The 21,424-nt window shown below is 36.9% G+C and overlaps 1 protein-coding gene across 1 annotated transcript in view; it reads left to right on the forward strand.

Moving 5' to 3' along the window:
- atp1b3a (ATPase Na+/K+ transporting subunit beta 3a) overlaps nt 1-21,424 on the forward strand; it is a 78,609-nt gene that overhangs the window by 19,186 nt on the left and 37,999 nt on the right. The window contains 3 exon segments of the mRNA XM_028794671.2: nt 11,316-11,371; nt 11,373-11,406; nt 11,409-11,444. Of these exon segments, the coding sequence (XP_028650504.2) occupies nt 11,316-11,371; nt 11,373-11,406; nt 11,409-11,444 (126 nt within the window).

Below are 21,424 nucleotides of genomic sequence, written 5' to 3' on the forward strand. Positions count from 1 at the left end.
AAACCCTTTGCTGGCAATGACAGCCTGAAGTCTTGAACTCATGGACATCACCAGATGTTGGGTTTCCTCCTTTTTAATGCTCTGCCAGGCCTTTACTTAAGCAGCTTTCAGTTGCTGTTTGTGGGCCTTTCTGTCTGAAGTTTAGTCTTCAACAAGTGAAATGCATGCTCAATTGGATTAAGATCAGGTGACTGACTTGGCCGTTCAAGAATTTTCCACTTCTTTGCTTTAATAAACTCCTGGGTTGCTTTGGCTGTATGTTTTGGGTCATTGTCCATCTGTATCATGAAACGCCGCCCAATCAATTTGACTGCATTTAGCTGGATTTGAGCAGACAGTATGTCTCTGAACACCTCAGAATTCATTCGGCTGCTTCTGTCCTCTGTCACATCATCAGTAAACACTAGTGTCCCAGTGCAACTGGCAGCCACGCACGCCCAAGCCATCACACTGCCTCCACCGTGTTTTACAGATGATGTGGTATGCTTTGGATAATGAGCTGTTCCACGCCTTCTCCATACTTTTTTCTTGCCATCATTCTGGTAGAGGTTGATCTTGGTTTCATCTGTCCAAAGAATGTTTTTCCAGAACTGTGCTGGCTTTTTTAGATGTTCTTTAGCAAAGTCCAATCTAGTCTTTCTATTCTTGAGGCTTGTGAGTGGCTTGCACCTTGCAGTGCACCCTCTGTATTTACTTTAATGCAGTCTTCTCTTTATGGTAGACTTGGATATCGATACGCTTACCCCCTGGAGAGTGTTGTTCACTTGGTTGCCTGTTGTGAAGGGGTTTCTCTTCACCATGGAAATGATTCTGCAGTTATCCACCACTGTTGTCTTCCGTGGATGTCCAGGTCTTTTTGCGTTGCTGAGTTCACCAATGCTTGCTTTCTTTCTCAGGATGTACCAAACTGTAGATTTTGCCACTCGTAATATTGTAGCAATTTCTCAGATGGGTTTTTTCTGTTTTCGCAGCTTAAGAATGGCTTCTTTCACCTGCATGGAGAGCTCCTTTGACCGCATGTTGTCTGTTCACAGCAAAATCTTCCACATGCAAGCACCACACCTAAAATCAACTCCAGGCCTTTTATCTGCTTAATTGATAATGACATAACGACGGACTTGCCCACTCCTGCCCATGAAATAGCCTTTGAGTCAATTGTCCAATTACTTTTGAGCCCCTGAAATGAAGGGATTGTGTTCAAAAAATGCTTTAGTTGCCTCACATTTTTATGCAATCATTTTGTTCACCCCACTGAATTAAAGCTGAAAGTCTGCACTTCAACTGCATCTGAGTTGTTTCATTTAAAATTCATTGTGGTAATGTACAGAACCAAAATTAGAAAAAAGTTGTCTCTGTCCAAATATTTATGGACCTAGCTGTATATGATAACCTCAGAAAAAAGCAAAGCAAAACAGGAGCAGAATGAACTGCACTAACTAAATTAATTGCTTAGAATACAGGCCATAAAGCAAGGGTCCATTGTGAAGAGCGCCAAGTTGAATTCTCTGCATATTATTAAGGCTTAGCAGCTCATGAAATTACATACAAAACCAACACTTGTTTTCTTTCACTAATTTGTTTCTCAGTTATTGATGTTCAGTCATGTTGCAGCATAGCAAGACAATCTGTGGATCAAAAACTGCTGCCTGTATTGTGCCAGACATAAATTATCTAAAAATTTGCTGAATTACTTACAGGTACAGATACACTTAAGGTAGGTTGTTATAATATTAACATGGAGTCGTGGGTGACAAAGAATAAAGTTAATAGCTATTAATGGAGAGTTGCTATTAAATAAATCTGATGTGATTTTATTTAAAAAAAAATTCTCATTTCCTACTAATTCATAAGAAAAAAAGATTTTTAATGCAGTTTTGAAAATTTCATTTGTAATTAATTGCTTTGCTTTGTCTTAATTGTTAAGCTGTCCCAATATCCGACAGTTTTAAATATGCCAATGAATGGAAATATTGAAGAGGATGGTGTGACATGGACAAATTCCAGGGCTATTTCCTCTTTGCTTATCTCTTTTTGTTCTGTATTAACTGCCATAGTAGTTCAGTTAGATGTCTGGCTAGAACATAGACACTTGTTTGGATGAGAACAGGCTATTTAGACTAGCAAAGATTGTCAGTCCCTTTCACTTTTGCAAAATATCATCCAGTCAAGTTTTGAAGGTCCCAAAAGATCATCTATCCACAACACCACTTGGTAGTTTATTCTACTTACTCTATCTATGGGTCACTGGGTGAAGAAAAATGTTATGTATGACATTTATGCAAAATTTTAATTTAATCTGCTTGCTTCTGTACCTGTGTTCTTGTTTAAGAACTCATTTTAAAGTAAAAATTGGAATCCACTGTGCCAATTAATTTAATAATTCTGAACACTGAATTCTGTCTTATCTCTTCTTAACCTCCATTTGCTTTAACTGTAAACATTCAACTCTTTCCATCTTTCCTCATAGCTCATACGCAGTAGTCCTAGATTCAGTCTGGTTGCTCTTTTTGATCTTTATCTGGTGCTGTTATATCTTTTTGTCAAATGAGATTAGTAGCATGAGAATGATCTCTCTAGATTTGGACTTGACACATCAGGCAGTGTTACTCATCCTTTTTGCTTTATTAATAGCTTCCGCACACTGTCTGGATGTATGCATAAATAAATGAGATGTACTTTCAAGATCAAGAGCCACCCACTGTGTATTAATATTAAACATTTTTTATTTCTTATATGTAATACTTTACATTTAATTTACATTGAATTTTATCTGCCCAAGTCTGAATTCATTTAAGACCTATCTCTAATGATTCTGGTGACTCTACTATATCTTGACACTTAAGTTTATCAGCTGAACAAACTAGCTTCTTAGTTAGCTGCATTTTTATTAAGATTGTTTATTTAAATTCAAAAGAGCAGAGTGGCTAAAGCAGTGATGCCTGAGGGACTCCACTTTTATCCCTGTCTAAGTTGCTTGCACCAAATCCCTTCACTTTCTGTGCGTTTGAGCTAATTTGGCATTGATCTGCCTACTGTGCTGTGAACTGTCTGTTCTTTGGTTTAATCAGTAGCCTCTCATGTGGTGCCTTATAAATAGCTTTTTAAAAATTGAGATAACGAATGACATACAGGTCCCTCTGGTCAAACACTTTTGTTCCTTCTGTATAGAATTCTAGCAGGCAAAAGAATCTTCCCCATCTAGACCTGTGTAAACTGTTTATGATGTGTTGTTTGAGCTTTCCTTTAATAATTGTTGCATTTAATATATGCATGATACACAGGTAAGTTTAATTTGCTATAATTACCATTGTATGGCTGTACCCTAGAAATGTGAACTAATGATTTATATGCAAAAACTAACTTTCTTAGGCACTTTCAGATGCTATCCAGTCATGGTGATGGTGATTTATTTGATTTCAGCCTTTTTTGACCCCAGTAGCTTTTCTAGCTCTGAGATCTGCAAATTACTGAATATTAATTTATAGTCCCTTAGTGACTAGGAGGCTACTGACTTTACTCTTTAAAAAAAAAATTAAATTTCACAGCATTTCTTATTTAATTTTCTGTGTATTCTGATCTAAATTAGTACTGCATTGAATAGAAGCTGAAGTATGCACTTTTTGATCTTTTAGATTATATACACCAATACTTTTGAAAGATACGTCTGGATATGATTAACAAAGAAAAACCAAAAAACAAGTTAATACTGAATGATTTTGGCAGATGAAAGAAATTGGTGACTTCTATTAATATCCAGAAACTTGCGTTAATTTTGTAAGCACAAGTAGAGCAAAAAGAAATGGTGTTACAAGACTTCCAGAAACTTTTTATTTTACCACTGCACAAAATTTTCATATTGGTAAGTACAGGTTAAAAACCTTATAACTGCATTATCTAACTCTATCCCAGACATAACCAACACCAGTTCAAAGCAGGTGATATTTTTAACAAAAATCCTTCATGTGGGGTTAAAGGATTTCAGAGTTGGATATATAAAAGGACTTTATCAGATTGGTGCCATGTGCAAGGCTGTTTCCTGCTACTGAAATAAGCCGTGGCTACTCATGCCACTGAATCACATTACACATATTTGAATCGGTTATGTTAAATAAAACAGCTACAGTGCTGCTCAGAACAATATGGGAGCAGTGAGTGTTATATAGTGTTGTACAGTGGAGTGTGAAAATGTCTACTGAATGCTAGCACAAGAGCTGACATTCAAAACTTGATACTGAACAGTCTTTTTATGACATGGAATAGACTTTCTGGGATGTACTTGCATTAAGTTTATTTTAATATTAAACATATTACGAGCACAACAATTCAAAATACAAGCCTAGTTTTTTGCGCGGATTTTTACCAAAAGTGATGAAGATGCAGTTAATTCAGTGTATCCAAAAAAGACTGAACAATTATTCAAAACTTTTACACTAAAATATTTGCATACAAAGGGTCGTCCTCATTTAATGGCAACTGTGTGTTGAAAATGGTTGTATTCAAAATTTCTGAATTTTGTATATGAAAACAAAATAATTTTTTTGATATTTTATAAATATTTTCTTTTCACATACTCTTTCTTCATTCAATTTCAACATTTTGAAATCCTGCAGAATTGTGCATCAGAGAAGTATACAGTGAAATATACAGCCCATCTACATATGACATAGAAATTAGTTTAGAAAAAGAGTAGGACATCCGAAATTATCAAAGGCAATACAAATTTGGGATAAATATCTTTAGGGATAAAATTATTGACAAATATATTGTTAGGTTTAAGACTTACATCAATTAATATACATTTAAAATTAAAAAAAAATTCAAATTGAAAGCTGAACCGCAATTCGCTTTTTCATTTCAACAGCCAATCAATGTTAATTGTGAATAAATGTATGTATATATTTTTTTGATTTAGGAGTTAAACTTTAAGATTATAATTTTGTTACCTGTATAAATTAATGCTTAGGTTTTAAATTCCTTTGAATGGTGTTTTTTCTTTTCTCATGTAAGAATGGACATAGCCTGTGAACAGTTTTGCTTTTGTTTGTGGAAGATGACAATGACATTACCATGGCTGGAGATATTAAAGTGATAAATGTTCAGGTTATTTTTGAGTTGAATGTTTGGGTTAATTTTGTAAAAGTAAATAAAGAACTTGATATGAAATGTGTAATTTGTAAGCACCATCATTTGAAAATCATTCTTGGGCCACTCTTTAAAGTAAGAGCACATCTAACAATATAGCAGAGATAATGTAATTGAGAATTCTCGGTCTCAGTGCAGATGCTGTTAAAATTCTTAAGTTAAATTTCCAGTTTAAAAAAATATAATAATTAACTCAAGGGTTCCCTGTTATGGACTGGCAACATGTCCAGTGGTAATTCCTGCCTCGCACCCAGTGCGGCTTGACGTTTACTCCGCTTCTGGGGCCCTCAGCTGGATGTAGTGGGTTTGGTAATGGATGTCTGGATTATTGTTATTTTATTTAAGGATTTTTCTAAATTGGTGCATTGGACTGGGACAATTTTGGCCATTGGGTTTTGATTTTCTCTTCAGTTAAATTATCACTGATTTAAACAAAATAACTAAACATATCACACAACATTTTAAAAACTGCAACATTATTTCATTGTAAATTATATTGTGATGTCCATGACAATTCCAACCCCAGTTAGAAAAATGTCTTTTATTGCTGTAGATAAACAAGAAGCCAGCAAATCATTCTTATTTTAGTTTAGTAGTTAACTAAAACAATTGCTAATCTAAATTTTCATGTAATTACAATGGAATCAAGATAACAGATTTAATTCTGCTGTATTTTAAACTAAAACAGATGATAGATCAGTTGCCCATACGAGTGGTATAGCCCCAAACATTGACCATAACCACAGCTGATCAGTTTATAGAAAATAAAATTAATAAAACAGGTGGAAAGACAGATATTTATGTGAAAGTTGAGGGTTTTTTTTATTTTATAGGAAATTTATATAAGCAGCAGTATTTGCTAGAAAAAGTTTTTACATAAAACAGAGTTTAAATGCAGAGTTTGCTGTTAGGTTTCCCGTATTTAGAAATTCTAACTTGATCATCTAGATTTTCACATTGATATTCTGAACAACTTTAAGTTCACGCATTCTGAACCTCATTTTTGATGCGACACAAGGCCTGGCCTTGTATTTAGCCCTATGCCACATTCCTGATACATTACTACTGCATAGTGCATTCTCTGAGTTTGCTCACTTTTTAAAGACTAGTCCCATCTATAAATGTGAAGGCATGTGAAGAGTGGTCTGTGGTTTCGTGCTGATTTTAAAAAATAATTGTAGCCTGCAAAAGTGCAGGCTCCAATCAGGAGTGGGTGGATGCTTGAACGCATCTTGTTCTGGGGACAGTTAGGTTGCCTGGCTGATTGCAAAGGCACATATGAATGCGAGTGTCAGTCAGGTGCCTCATGATTGCCTCGGAGGGAGTGGTGTGCCCACACTCTCGCCACATTAGAGTGGTGAAGTATAAGAGGAACTGCCCAGGACCCATAGGTGGGGGGGGGGGGGGGAGGGGGGGACGAAGAGACAGAATGAAAGAAACCTGAGACACGAGGGTTAACGGATGGAGAAAAGGGTAGGAGCGAGAGAGAGAGCTAGTGTAAGACCGGGAAACGGAATTGTGAGCCCCAGAAGTGGAGTGTGTGGCTTAGGGTTGCTCCTGCTGAGCATGAGAGCAGGAGCAACAATATTACTCTGTAGGGGCTCCCCTGCAAGGAATGGTAGCAGGAGTCTGAAGGAGTGGAGACTTGACGGTGCTCTGTTGAGCTCCATGGGATGGGTGATGGGGACACTAGCGAATCAGAAGGTTGTCTGCACCTGTTGGTTGACGTCTCTCCATTCTGCAAAACCTGCATAGGGTAAACTGTGGAGATGTCAGTTTTAAAGGGATGCACCAGGACTTGGGAAGTTTAAGGACAGCTAAGAGATTTTAACCTCGGTTTTATAGAATGTTCATTTATATGGATATTTCAACCTCCACCGGCACAAGGATTGTTTTTATGGATTAATTATTTAAGAATATTTGATGCACTGCACCGTTCTGAGCACTTGATTTGTCGGATTAAAAAAAAAAACCACTGTTCATTGTTGCACCTACCCCTTGTCTGGATGTATGTCTCCTCACCTGCCTGGCTAATCTTGGTTATGATTATCAATGTTTCAAGTTCACAAGGCTCCCGATTGAAACAGGTTGTGTGGAGCCGACCTGGACTGTCACAAGGCAGTTAAATTTTTTTTTATTATTATTATTATGGGTCAAGAGAAACAATGTTCAGTTACCAGTCAGCTTGTGAAAACCTTGCAAACACTTCAAAATTATATCATACTGTAAATAAACTGTAGTCTGCTATCTGTTTAGGCTTAAAAAATTAAGGCTTTTACATTAAGTCAGTCAGTAGTTCTTAATCCTTCTGAATAAAATAAAACTCACAGTTACTGTGTCTAGCATCAGGTGTGCTGTGAATTTATATATAGTTTATCCTCATTCAAAGCACATTATTGCACAGTAATTTTAAAACAGGCATGCTGGGCCTGTGCTGATCCTTATTTGCTATTTTATTGTATATGATGAACCATCTTAGAATTAGCTATTTAGGGCTGTGTATAAAAATATCAAAACAGCAGCCCTTGGCAACACGTGAATTGCTGCAGTCATTTTTGTACTGATATTTATGAATCTACTTCTTTATGGAATATGCGTGTATGAGAATGTTATAGTATGTTCAAATATAAGATTGAGACATTTACAATATCCAGAAGTTGCCAGACCTATTTAACAACTTTCAACTTATGGTGCAAATGTCAGGCATCTCTTGCCTTCTTGAAAGAGCAATATTTTTCAGAAGAAATTGTGTTACCTTTATATTCTTGGCTCATTCTGAGCATTCCAGTTGCACCAAGTGATTTGGAAATCACTAGAGAGATCAAAGCTGCTCATTGTGAAAGAACATGATAAATGGATACAGGGGAGATTCAAAGTTGCTCTGTGTGGCTTTGGCCCACCATGTTTTAAAGGGTCTTTGGCCCTCTCAACATATGCTCGGTCCACTCACTCCCTGCTGCAGCATAGCAGGAAAAGAGGCAATATTGCTGTTAATCAGCAAAAAAAAACAAGAATAAACAACCTTTTACCTTAGCAAACTAAGTAAGCATTGGAAATACTCGCTGCCAACTCTGCTTTGATGTTAGGGGTCAGTTCTCACCTTTGCAGAGAAGCCAAAGCTTGTTTATAGGGGAGAGTGTTGCAGAGAAAAAGACCATATGTGAATACATAAGAGATAGTGGGTTTCACGTCCTGGGTCCTCCCAGCATGGAGAGTGATTTGAGTAGTGAGAAAAGCACTATATAAATGTAGTGAATTATTATTATTATTATTATTATTACGTTTTTATAAAGTGTGAATATGTTTTGCAGAAGTAGATCTGGGCACTAACCACAATAATTATGAAGTAAGTCATGCACACTGGAGTTATGTGTATGTTTAATGGAAATCCAGTCATCTTAGAAAAGAGAAAAAAAATTTAAAGCCCTGTACAAGGTACCTAAAGTACAAGTGACTGAATTCACACCTCCACATCAGAAGTAGTGTTCAACTGTACAGTATGCACAACATTGTCAGTGAGAGAATTCAGTAATTGATGCAAACTCACAAAAAGGTAATGTATTTTCTGAGAGAAACTCAACAAAGAAGAAATAAGTCATCCTTGAAGATCATTTTCATCTAGTTATCTGCAAGACATTGTTTTTCTCACTGGCAGCAATCTACTGGTACTTAATAAACCAGCTACCAACATAAGTGGTATCAACTGCCATCTACGTACTGTGTATTGTACGTGTTATCTGCAACTTTAACAGTAATCAGAAAGGACAGCAAATAAACATTACAAGTGAGAATCAAGTATGTAGTTCACTGTTATTTTTGAGAAAATGTTCTGAATGGAATGGTTTTGGTAATGAATGGATAAATCACAATATCTGTAATTATAACATAAATTTGATATATACAAGAATGTAACAAAAATAACAAAGTATTACTAAAATCTGAAATACCTTCCAGTGTTTGATTTAAAAAAAACAACCTTTTGCTTTGGCACTTTGACACCAGAACAGAATCATATCTGACTCCTAATTAGCTGTTTTTCAAGTACGGTATATTCTTTAAACCAAATAAGTCTTTGTCTCCTCAATGCCCTGTTTTGAACACCGCCACTTGACAGCAATATTAAATCATAATTGAATTATTTATAGACTCCTAGTCCCAAATTTTACGTAGTGTGTTTGGTGCCCACTTGTGTCATCAGTCACTAAATCAGTGGAGATCTCAGATCTCTCCTACAGTGCATACCAGCTTATGCATCCTAAGTACAAATGTGCCTGCTGAAACAGGTGGTGACAGCATCACTGCATGGAGAAGCACCAGAAAATGTGGAAATGTTATAACATATAAATTCAAATGCATACAATGAAATTTTGTCAGTTCTGTTGTATATTCAGTGTGCTATTCTGTGTTTTACAATAATGTATTTTTTCATTTTGAATCGTGATGAGTATCCTATCATTAAGTTTCTGTTGATACCCAGCCCTACTTATCTAAGTCGGATGCGAACAGAGTGTTGACTTTAATGGATTTTCTCCAAAAATTATTAATTAGCTATGTTTTTTTTTTCTATTTAAATTTAAAATAAATTAATTCATTTATTGCTGTAATATTAGGAAATACTGTACTGCCTATCTATACTCCAGTATTATGCCCTTTCTTAGTCTGAGCCTTTTTTGGATTTAACAATAAATAGATAAATCCGTTTTGCAACTGGTAATACTAAACAGTTTATCTTTGGCGTTCTTTGTATTGTAGAATGTTGTCCTCCTCCACATACTATTTATGGAAGCTAATTTCTTTGGAGACCAAAAAATGAAAAATACATCTATAATTAACTTGCTTCCTCTCAAGAAAACACTTTATGGCTGTTGTGTGGAAATTGAATTTTTTTTTCTATGAAATGCATTTCCTTTTATATCAGTCTTGAAATATTCCATAGAGAGCTTTTAAAATAACTACATAAGTAATTTACTTTCTTGCAGAAATTGCATAGCTTTTAAATTAGCCAATATTCATACTGGAAAAAGTTACATTTTTTAAATGTAAAGTGATGAAGATCATTACAGGTAGTATTTACAGTGCTAGGTTTTATATCTCAGTACTTGGGTTTTATTTTTAATTTTACATTTTTTTTAATTAAATCTTCTTCTGTAAAAAGGAATGCAAATGACAGCTTACATAGTGGGGTTCATCTTTTCACAATTGGTCTTATGAATGATAAAGTATAGTTTTGTTATTGAAAACATATGTTTATTTTTTCATCTTTTTATCAAGGCCCTAGGCATGTGCTTAGTTGATTGCAGGTGCATTCAGTAATTTTGTGCCACTTTCAGTATCCTTGAAATTTTTGTAAAGATAATGAATGCGACACCAGCCCACATTAGAAAAATTTCAACAAGAATAGACCATTTAGAATAACAAAATCCTATTGACCTATTTTTTTCTTTTTCAAAATGACAAAGTGTGATATACAACCCTTAAAACATGTCAACTTCTGAGCAGAAAATATCCCATTTTAATAAGGTTTACCTTTTGAAGCTGTGTGTGATAAACTGGACAAAAATAATTTTTGTCTCAATCATTTCCAAAAGAAGGATTGTTCTCTTTTCTGTTCATACTGATGAACATGGTTCAAGCTTTCATATAAAGATTGGTGCCTTGATGTGTTAACACAAACTCATGGTTTTAGTCATCCTAACTCAATAAAACTCTCAAGTGAAGGTAATGATATACCTGATTATAGTTGTAAATCGTTAAAAGTTTTGTTAATCGCAATCAAAAATTGTATGGAAACCATAGAATAGCATCATTAACAGTTTGAATACACTGCCATAGTGAGAAGTAGTGATTACTTCACTGCTATCATTTCATCATCAAAATGGCAAAGTATTTTAGGAAATGGTTTCTGTATTCTTCTCTTTTAAAATTGCTATCTTTTAATACATCAAAAACTTGTTGTCTCTGTGCAGATACTTTTTATGTTCTGAGTAACGTTTTTAAGGGAAAAAAAAGCAATGTGTGTATCATAAATGTTAGCTGTCCCCTTTAAGCTACTTTTCAAATTAAAAACTGTTATTTTTAAGATGATGAAAGAAAAAGTTATCAGAGGAAAAATGTACATTAATAGGTTAGAAATATTCATTTTCTAACTCTTGAAATTCTGTTTCCCCTTTCAGCTCTTATTCTTTTATTTTACCTCATCTTCTATGGATTCTTAGCTGGATTATTTTCACCTCACTATGTGGGTCATGCTGCAGACACTGGATGATTACACCCTAAGTATCGGGACAGAATCTCAAATCCAGGTATAGTGTGGTTTTTCATATTAAAGTAATAAATGACCACATTGTACTTTTAAAAGTACATAGACCATTAGTTTGTATACTGCATGTGATACTGAAACTAGTTCAATCCTTCCCAACCCAAGTGTGGAGTGTTCAGATTAGAAATCAAACAACAGTGTTTTTATGTCGCACATTTTCATACACACAAACAGCTCAAAGTACTTTACAGTAATAACAGATAATAATCAAAAATAGTTACAAAAATGTAAAAAACTTGTTTATTTAAAGGTTATTTAAGACTGTATGAATAAGACTGTAAATGTGAGTTTGATAAATGAATACTATGGTCTGATGTCCAAGGAGGAGAGGAAAAACAAAACCTCCAGCCAACAAGGAAGGATTACTGGAGAAAATAAACCATGAGGGGTTCCAAGGCCAGAAGACTTCCAGCCTCCTCTGGGCATTCTAAACAAACTTAAATATGTCATTGATTGTTGGTTATAAGCAATATGAAAATAGCTGAATGTAGATTTTGTCTTTCCAGCCCTGGTCACCTGCAATGTGTTTTTGATCAGGTGGGATTTGCACAGAGCACCACCACCAAAATAACCAGAAAAAGAAAATGCACAGACATAAAGGATTAGTAACAAGCTATACAGGTTGTGGCCAAAGGTTTTGGGGAATGACACAAATATTAATTTTCACAAAGTTTGCTGCCTCAGTTTTTTATGATGGCAATTTGCATATACTGCAGAATGTTATGAAGAGTGCTCAGGTGAATTGCAACTAATTGCCAAGTCCCTCTTTGCCAGGAAAATTAACTTAATCCAAAAAAAACATTTCCACAGCATTTCAGCCCTGCCACAAAGGACCTGCTGACGTCATTTCAGTGATCCTCTCGTATAAACAGGTGAGAGTGTTGATGAGGACAAGGCTGGAGATCACTCTGTCATTGCCGATTGAGTTAGAATAGCAGACTGGATGCTTTAAAAGGAGGGTGTTACTTCCAGCAAGGTCCAGGACCGTCTCCTAAAGTTGATGCACCTGCGGGATTGGGGCACCACCAGTGCAGAGCTTGCTCAGGAATGGCAGCAGGCAGGTGTGAGTGCATGTGCATGCACAGTGAGGTGAAGACTTTTGGAGGATGGCCTGGTGTCAAGATCAGCAGCAAAGAAGCCACTTTTCTCCAAGAAAAACATCAGGGACGGACTGATGTTCTGCAAAAGGTACAGGGATTAGACAGCCGAGGACTAGGGTAAAGTCATTTTCTTTGTTGAATCCCTTTTACGATTGTTTGGTGCATCCAGAAAAAAGATTGTCCAGAGAAAAAAAGGTGAGCACTACCATCAATCCTGTGTCATGCCAACAGTAAAGCATCCAGAGACCATTCATGTGTGGGGTTGCTTCTCAGCCAAGGGAGTGGGCTCATTCACAATTTTGCCTAAGAACACAGCCACGAATAAATAATGGTACCAAAAACATCCTTCAAGAGCAACTTCAAGATATGTATTAAATGCTTGTAATTAAAGACACTGAAGCAGCAAACTTTGTGAAAACCAATACTTGTGTCATTCTTAAAACTTTTGGCCACAACTGTAGAACATTTGCAGTTAAGACTTAACAGCACCTGACCACTGTGAGGAATTATGAAACAGCCAAGTTAAAGATGTGGGTTTTTAGTAGTTTTTTTGAAGTGTTTAACAGTACTGGCATGTAGCATTTCCAGCAATAAAGTATTCTGGATTTTTGGTGCATTAAAACAAGAAGCAGCCTCATCATTTTCTTTTATGGAATATTAAGCAAACCGGTGTTAGATGATTTAAGATTATGATTAGGAAGGTAGGGGAACAGATAATCCAAAAAATTAGACAAAGATAAATTCTTCAGAATCATTTATACAATTAGGAGGACAATCAGTCTTAAAGGAAACCGGTCACAGTGTAATGATACTAAGACTAATATGGTCAGTTTTTCTTTTTTTAAGATTCATACTGCTGCATTATGGACAAACTGCAGCTGAGTTATATCCATTTAAGATAACCCTGATAGGAGTGCATTGCAATAATCTAGATGGCTAAACTGTGAAATGACTTTTCAGCATCTTGCAGTAACATAACAAATTTAATTCGTGCAGTATTTCTTAAATTAAAGAATTCAGTCTTAGTAATATGCATAATGTGTGGTTAAAACTTCCTTGGTGTGCAGTGATGAAACATGACTCTTGTAAATTTTACTAGAACATTTTGGGATTACACATCTTGTTTAAAACCTTACTAGAACGTCTCCAAGGTTATCTCCTTGAGGCACCTTGAAATAGTCCAGCATCACAACGGTGCTCATTGCTTAGCACGTCCATGGACTTTAAAGCTTGTTGAAGACTTACAAATGCCTATTGGATACCTCTGTCACAAGCTGGTGTAACTTGATTTGCTTTCTGATAATGACTGGACAATGGATGTGTATGCTTTACATGGGGACAAGCAGTTTGCACAATTATTCAGTTACTACATTGGAAAAAAATGGCTTTTCACAGAAACATGTCATGTCACCTTCCCAAGAGTCCTGGCTTGTTCCCTCTGCATTTTTAAAACTACAGTCTTAGCTTCTTTTATTTCCTTTTTCTTATTAGTGGAACAAATTTTGCCTTGTTTGATAATATTCAGGATGTTTTGTGAAAGAGCCATCCCAGTGACTTATGAAATGTCTGATAATGTCTGTTTAGACACAGGGCATCATTTGCTGTTGTTCAGTTGGATTAATTTGGAGTAAAGAACAGATGACAAGGATGTCTGATTTCAAAATTGAATATGAACAGTCTAGCAGTAAAAATTGTATCAGACCAGGAATTTGAAATTAATCATTAAATTCTGTAATGTGAACCTAATACTTGACCATTTCTACACTTTCCGTTTACTTTGGGAAAAATGCTGCTTTACAGATTTGAAATTTTACAGTGGCCCCAAGTTGTCCAAAATTTAGTTCACATTTTTCACATGGCCATGTAGTTTGAGGCCTAAATGCAAGTGTGAAAGTTTACCAATTATACCATTATGAGATGGTATTACCATGCAAGAGAGCTGAATATAAATACTAGTGAGCTACACTCAAATGGCAAATCTCCTATAATAATCCCCCTTAGCTTGCAGCTAAGACAAAATGACATAACATCTTCCCTGGCTTGCTTATTTGTCTTGCATGAAACCTGCACAAGAAGATTCCTTTGTGAAAGTGATAGAAATGCTATATTAAGTGACCTAAAATAATAATAATAGCTTGGCTGTGAAAATGCATAAGCTTTTCAAAGATTTGGATGAAGGAAATACATTGAAGAAAAAAGTTGGCTGTATATGAGAAGCTTTGCACGAAAACAATCCGTCTTCTTAATCATGAGAAGTAAAAATGTTTATCTCCAGAGGAGGAGTTTTGAGTGCCAGAATTTCGGCTCTGTAGAAGTGAATCTGCTTGTCAGTTTCATTTTTAGCTTAGGCAGTCCTATCCCTTCATAAGTAATAGGAATGTAAAGTCACAATTTGTATTTTTGTGGTACACTTAAGCAGTTCAGTTTGGTAGAAAACATAGAGTTAGGTCCATAAATATTTTGGACAGAGACAACTTTTTTCTAATTTTGGTTCTGTACATTTACCACAATGAATTTTAAATGAAACAACTCATATGCAGTTGAAGTGCAGACTTTCAGCTTTAATTCAGTGGGCTGAACAAAACGATTGCATAAAAATGTCAGGCAACTAAAGCAGTTTTTTAGCACAATCCCTTCATTTCAGGGGCTCAAAACTAATTGGACAATTGACTCAAAGGCTATGTCATGGGCAGGAGTGGGCAAGTCCGTCGTTATGTCATTATCAATTAAGCAGATAAAAGGGCCTGGAATTGATTTGAGCTGTGGTGCTTGCATGTGGAAGATTTTGCTGTGAACAGGACAACATGCGGTCAAAGGAGCTCTCCATGCAGGTGAAAGAAGCCATCCTTTAGCTGCGAAAACAGAAAAAAACCCATCCGAGAAATTGCTACAATATTACGAGTGGCAAAATCTACAGTTTGGTACATCCTGAGAAAGAAAGCAAGCACTGGTGAACTCAGCAACGCAAAAAGACCTGGATCTCCACGGAAGACAACAGTGATGGATGATCGCAGAATCATTTCCATGGTGAAGAGAAACCCCTTCACAACAGCCAACCAAGTGAACAGCACTCTTCAGGGGGTAGGCGTATCGATATCCAAGTCTACCAGAAAGAGAAGACTGCATGAAAGCCACTCATAAGCCTCAAGAATAGAAAGGCTAGATTGGACTTTGCTAAAGAACATCTAAAAAAGCCAGCACAGTTCTGGAAAAACATTCTTTGGACAGATGAAACCAAGATCAACCTCTACCAGAATGATGGCTAGAAAAAAGTATGGAGAAGGTGTGGAACAGCTCATTATCCAAAGCATACCACATCATTTGTAAAACACGGTGAAGGCAGTGTGATGGCTTGGGCGTGCATGCCTGCCAGTGGCACTGGGACACTAGTGTTTATTGATGATGTGACACAGGACAGAAGCAGCCAAATGAATTCTGAGGTGTTCAGAGACATACTGTCTGCTCAAATCCAGCTAAATGCAGTCAAATTGATTGGGCGGCGTTTCATGATACAGATGGACAATGACCCAAAACATACAGCCAAAGCAACCCACGAGTTTATTAAAGCAAAGAAGTGGAAAATTCTTGAATGGCCAAGTCAGTCACCTGATCTTAACCCAATTGAGCATGCATTTCACTTGTTGAAGACTAAACTTCTGACAGAAAACTTCAAACAAACAGCAACTGAAAGCCGATGCAGTAAAGGCCAGGCAGAGCATTAAAAAGGAGGAAACCCAGCATCTGGTGATGTCCATGAGTTCAAGACTTCCGGGTTGTCATTGCCAGCAAAGGGTCTTCAACCAAGTATTAGAAATGAACATTTTATTTCATCCATCCATCCATTTTCCAACCCGCTGAATCCGAACACAGGGTCACGGGGGTCTGCTGGAGCCAATCCCAGCCAACACAGGGCACAAGGCAGGAACCAATCCTGGGCAGGGTGCCAACCCACCGCAGGACACACACCCACACACCAAGCACACACTAGGGCCAATTTAGAATCGCCAATCCACCTAACCAGCATGTCTTTGGACTGTGGGAGGAAACCCACGCAGACACGGGGGAGAACATCCAAACTCCATGCAGGGAGGACCCGGGAAGCGAACCCGGGTCTCCTAACTGCGAGGCAGCAGCGCTACCACTGCGCAACCGTGCCGCCCACATTTTATTTCCAGTTATTTAATGTGTCCAATTACTTTTGAGCCCCTGAAATGAAGGGATTGTGTTAAAAAATGCTTTAGTTGCTTCACATTTTCATTTTGTTCACCCCACTAAATTAAAGCTGAAAGTCTGCACTTCAACTGCATCTGAGTTGTTTCATTTAAAATTCATTGTGGTAATGTACAGAACCAAAATTAGAAAAAAGTTGTCTCTGTCCAGATATATATGGACCTAACTGTAAATATGAGGTAAAACAACAGAATATTGTCTGTGAGTTACCTTTCATGCGTTTCCTTTAGCATTGACCGTACATGTGTAAAACATTTGTTGTAAGAATGTAGCCTTTAGTCTTGTCTTTGGTGCCTGCCTTAAAAGTTGAAAGATCCTAACAACATTTAGTCCAAAGCTGAAACTAGTCATGGAAGAGGTGACCTGTCCATTGCAAGGCTCAAGGATGCATTCACTCATACAGGGAGAGTCCCTAACATGAATGCTTTCTGGGTATGTGAGGAAACCCATGCAAATGCAGGAAACCATCAAAACTTTTTGCAGACAGTAAACTGATAGTTGTACCCAGGCTATAGGAGCTGTCAGGCAGCAGCACTAACCATCGCGCCACTGGGCTGTCCATAGCAAAATCAACAATTTGGCATCTCTTGAAAAAATAAATCACTAACAGAAGTTGATAGTATAAAAATAAATGAGTTGTGAAGAATAACTCTAAAACATCTGGTCTTGCAATTGTTGACAACTTCCACAATGCAGTAATAACGTTGTCTGGTCTTCTAGTTCATCAGTGACATCAGAAGCAGAGTTATTAGGCCAAATTACAAATCGGCAGACATGTCACCAGTACTAAAAATAAAAAGACTAGATCACAGTGCAGAATTCAAACTGACAGTTCTGGAACGTAATGTTCAGACAGATGAGTCAAGTATAATCCTATGGCAATGCAATAGTAAAGTAAAAATCTGAAGTAATGAAAGATTTGCACATGATCTAAAGTACACACTTCCTCTGTGAAGCATGGTGCTGATATGTATCATGGCTTTGCCGAGGTTATCTACCTCATATTCATTAATGAAGACATTCATATTTGAAGTAGCATAATGACTTAAGTGTTCAGAAAAATCTTGACTAAGTATAAGATAATACCACTGAGCTCCTTGAAGCATTGACATGCAGTGTAACTGGCCCACAGTACAGTCCCTATGCAACAGTATAGTTCAGTGGGGGGCATAAAATAAAGTCTGAGGGTGGCCAAATCAGTCTCTGGATTTAAATCTATTTGATTGTGAATATAAGTTGTTTAAATGGTAATTGAATTCATATTAGAAACAGCAGCTCAAACTTAAGACAGCAAAGTCTTGGCAAAGGACTTTAAAAAGAATAAACAGCAGTTTGTTGGTGTCACCAGGTCACTGGGTTTATTTAGCTATTGCATGCCAAGGATTTGCAATGAGATACTAATTTTTATACTACTATAATTAACTGTCAGTTAATTTGTTTCTTTATCCCCAAAAAGTTCTGCTAAGCCGTATACAAACGATATCCTTTTCTTTTATAATATAAAAAGGTGTGATATTACCAGTCTCCACCAAAGTAATTCAGTTATGATCTGTTATTTATTTAATATTACAAAATACAAAAATATGAAGCAAGTAGGACTAATTCAGAACAAAAAATAGATGAGATCAGACTTAGAAACCTCTTACCGCAGGTTTAGTGGAAGAACCTGAAGAGCTGTCTGTTTAAACAGTAAAATGAAGTTTGAACCAAAAAAAAAAAAAAAGAAATTGTCTAGTTTTAGAGAGAGAGCAGCATCAAATATATAAGAAGATGTTACGTCTGTGTGTGTGTCCAGTCCCTACGGGCAATAATTGGTCAGTTTGTCTTTGGGGAAGTGCAAGTCTGAGACTCACAAGGAGAAAAAAGGCTTAGGAGGCACACTGAGAGTCACCATCAAAGATGGGAAGTATAAAAGTTTCCATTCTAACTACAGGTTAGTAGCTGCAGTGCGCTGTACTACATAGGTAACCACTAGTGAAAAATGGAGACACATCATAATGAAAGTTAAAAATGTAATCTGGCTAAATAATATAAGTGTATAATCTATAAAAATCATGTTAAAGGGCATCTTTTAGAAAGCTAACAATCATAATGGGCTGCATAACTATTGATGAAAGGCCCCTATAAAAAGGTCCAAAGGCTGGATCTGGCCAGTGGGCCTCGAGTTTGACACCCTAGGTCTAGTAAGACACTTGGTCCATCCTACTGTGCTCCCAGCATCTTGGCAAAATTTAATTACAATTTTGAAACTTCTTCTTTTTTTTTTTACTGTAATAATCACATTATGGATCAGTCTTATTTTTATTTAGTTTTCAGAACAAAATAAGAAGTTTTTTAATATGTAATATTATTATGGTGATATCACAGTGTACTAAATTTGTTTGTTATTCATGGTCACCATTTTATGTGTCTGCTCGCTGTGAGGCTCTAAGCACATTGTGATCTTGTATTAACCAAGCGTTTGAACTTTAAGAACTTTATAGAGAAGACCCTGTAAGATATCAGTGTTGCGAGTAACTTTAAATATCCGATTAGAAAAAAAATTCTAGTTTTAATTTGGTTAATTTTCACTTATGATTCTTGTTAGCTTTTGGTAAAGAATTTGTTAACCCTTGATAGGAATCTGACAGTTAAGCTGCTAAAAGAAACATTTACATATCTCTGCTGCTTTTTTTGTTAAATATCTTGCCTGATTGGACTCACCATTCAACTTGTAGATATCAGCCATTAATTATATTAATCTCCTACTGTATGTAGCCTTGAACATGGATGTGCAGAGTGTTTTTCAGGGACAAGTGCTCAAATGAAAAAAAGGGGCATGGGCCTAGCTATCTCTGGAATAATGTCTGCGTGCCATGCCGCCATACAAGAAAATTACAAAAGTCAATGTGCAGCCAAAAAAAATAAGTGATTATAGCACAGGAGCACTAGCCACTCAGTAATGTGGCGGACTTTAACTTTTAATTTTCTAAAATGCCAAGTAAATCCTTATTCCAGTTAGATAAGTCGGGTCATCGGCCTATGAGAGACATGATTGACAGAGGTGGATTTCTTTGCAAATAATCTGATTATGTAGCCGTGTAAACCCTTAATAGGGCTACTGTTAAGGATTTTGTAGTGTGCACATGTCCATTGCCCTCTGTTAGCCTGCACATTTATTTGCTTCATACATGCTTTTAGCATCCACAAAATAGAATCTAGAATCAAATGTTCAGGCAATTGCATTATTCCTTCTCCTGTCTGAAATAATCTGTCTCACTATTTCAGGAGGAGGAGGTTAGGAGCACACACTGACACAGTGCATTGCCGCACCCACCACACGACAAACCAACTCAGGATCCCAGATTAGGACCCAAGTGCAGCCATGCAACATGTGACACCTCAGCACCACACTAGTTCAGATGGAGTGGAGCAGTGTGAGGTTTTTTTATGGTGGCTGGAGTGCCAATTCTGCCACGAACTCCCAAGTTTTTCCCTGCAGGTTGGAGGGCCTACATGCAGGGATGGATGCAGATTAACGTCATACCCAAGACGGGTACTATTTCAGAACTACTAAATTTATGTTGATGAGCTGAACGTACAGTGCTGAGCTCAGCAATGCAATTCTGAGAGCAGTAGTGTAACACGTTGAAAGTAATGTGCGTTAAGTAAGCAGATTACTGTTTAAAGCAATTAGAAGCCTAATGCAATACTTGTTGATGGAAAAATACCTGCATTACTATTACTCCAGCAGCACTGGGTGTAAGGGCCCAGTCGCACAGCCAAGCGAAAAAGAGTGTGCTATGTACATTCCGGTAACAGAAACCTATAAATAAAGCGTCAAGTTTGACTAAATATATAAAACATAAGAAAATCATCACAGACATCATGTTTATTTTTGGATGACATTTAACTCTTTTTTTTGCACAGTTTAATAACATCAGGAGTGTTTTGCCAAAGGAAAACTCCAGAAGATTACTTGCGCATGTAAATGGGGACTATTAAGAAAACAGGTTTCTGCCTTAACCAGTTTATTCACCTTAATCTGGTTATGTGTGCTCATGTAAATGCAACGATTGTTACTGTGAAGTTAAAGCATATTATGAAGCATGCAGTTTGCAGACTTTGTCATAATGAAATCAAGTATTCCAGAACAAAACAAATTAGGGTGCCTTTCCAAATCCCGGTTACAGGAGCACCTTACAGTGAATTTAGCATTCCCAGACTGATATAATCAATGAGAAGGAGAGATGAACCAAGAAACCTCAGACTACACCTCAGTTTCCTGCTAATGCTTTGTTTGCTTCTGTCCTGACAGGCAAAAATTAATCTTCATGTGTGCTGCAAGGGAGGTCTTCCAGTTAAAGATAAGAATTTAGGGAGAATCCATTAATAACACAGGAGAGAACACAACATATGGGTAGCACGGTGGTGCAGTTGTAGCACTACTGCCTCGTAAGAAGGAGACCAGAGTTTACCTTCCAGGTCCTCTCAGTGTGAAGTTTGCATGTTGTCCCCATGTCCGCGTAGGTTTCCTTTGGGTGCTCTGGTTTCCTCCCATAGTCCAAAGACGTGTAGGTTAGGTAGATTGCTAATGCTAAATTGGCCCGTGTGTTTCTGTGTGTTCACTGTTCAGTGGACTGGTGCCGTTGTT

This window comes from Erpetoichthys calabaricus, chromosome 2, assembly GCF_900747795.2.
Source record: "Erpetoichthys calabaricus chromosome 2, fErpCal1.3, whole genome shotgun sequence".
Taxonomy (NCBI): Eukaryota; Metazoa; Chordata; class Cladistia; order Polypteriformes; family Polypteridae; genus Erpetoichthys; species Erpetoichthys calabaricus.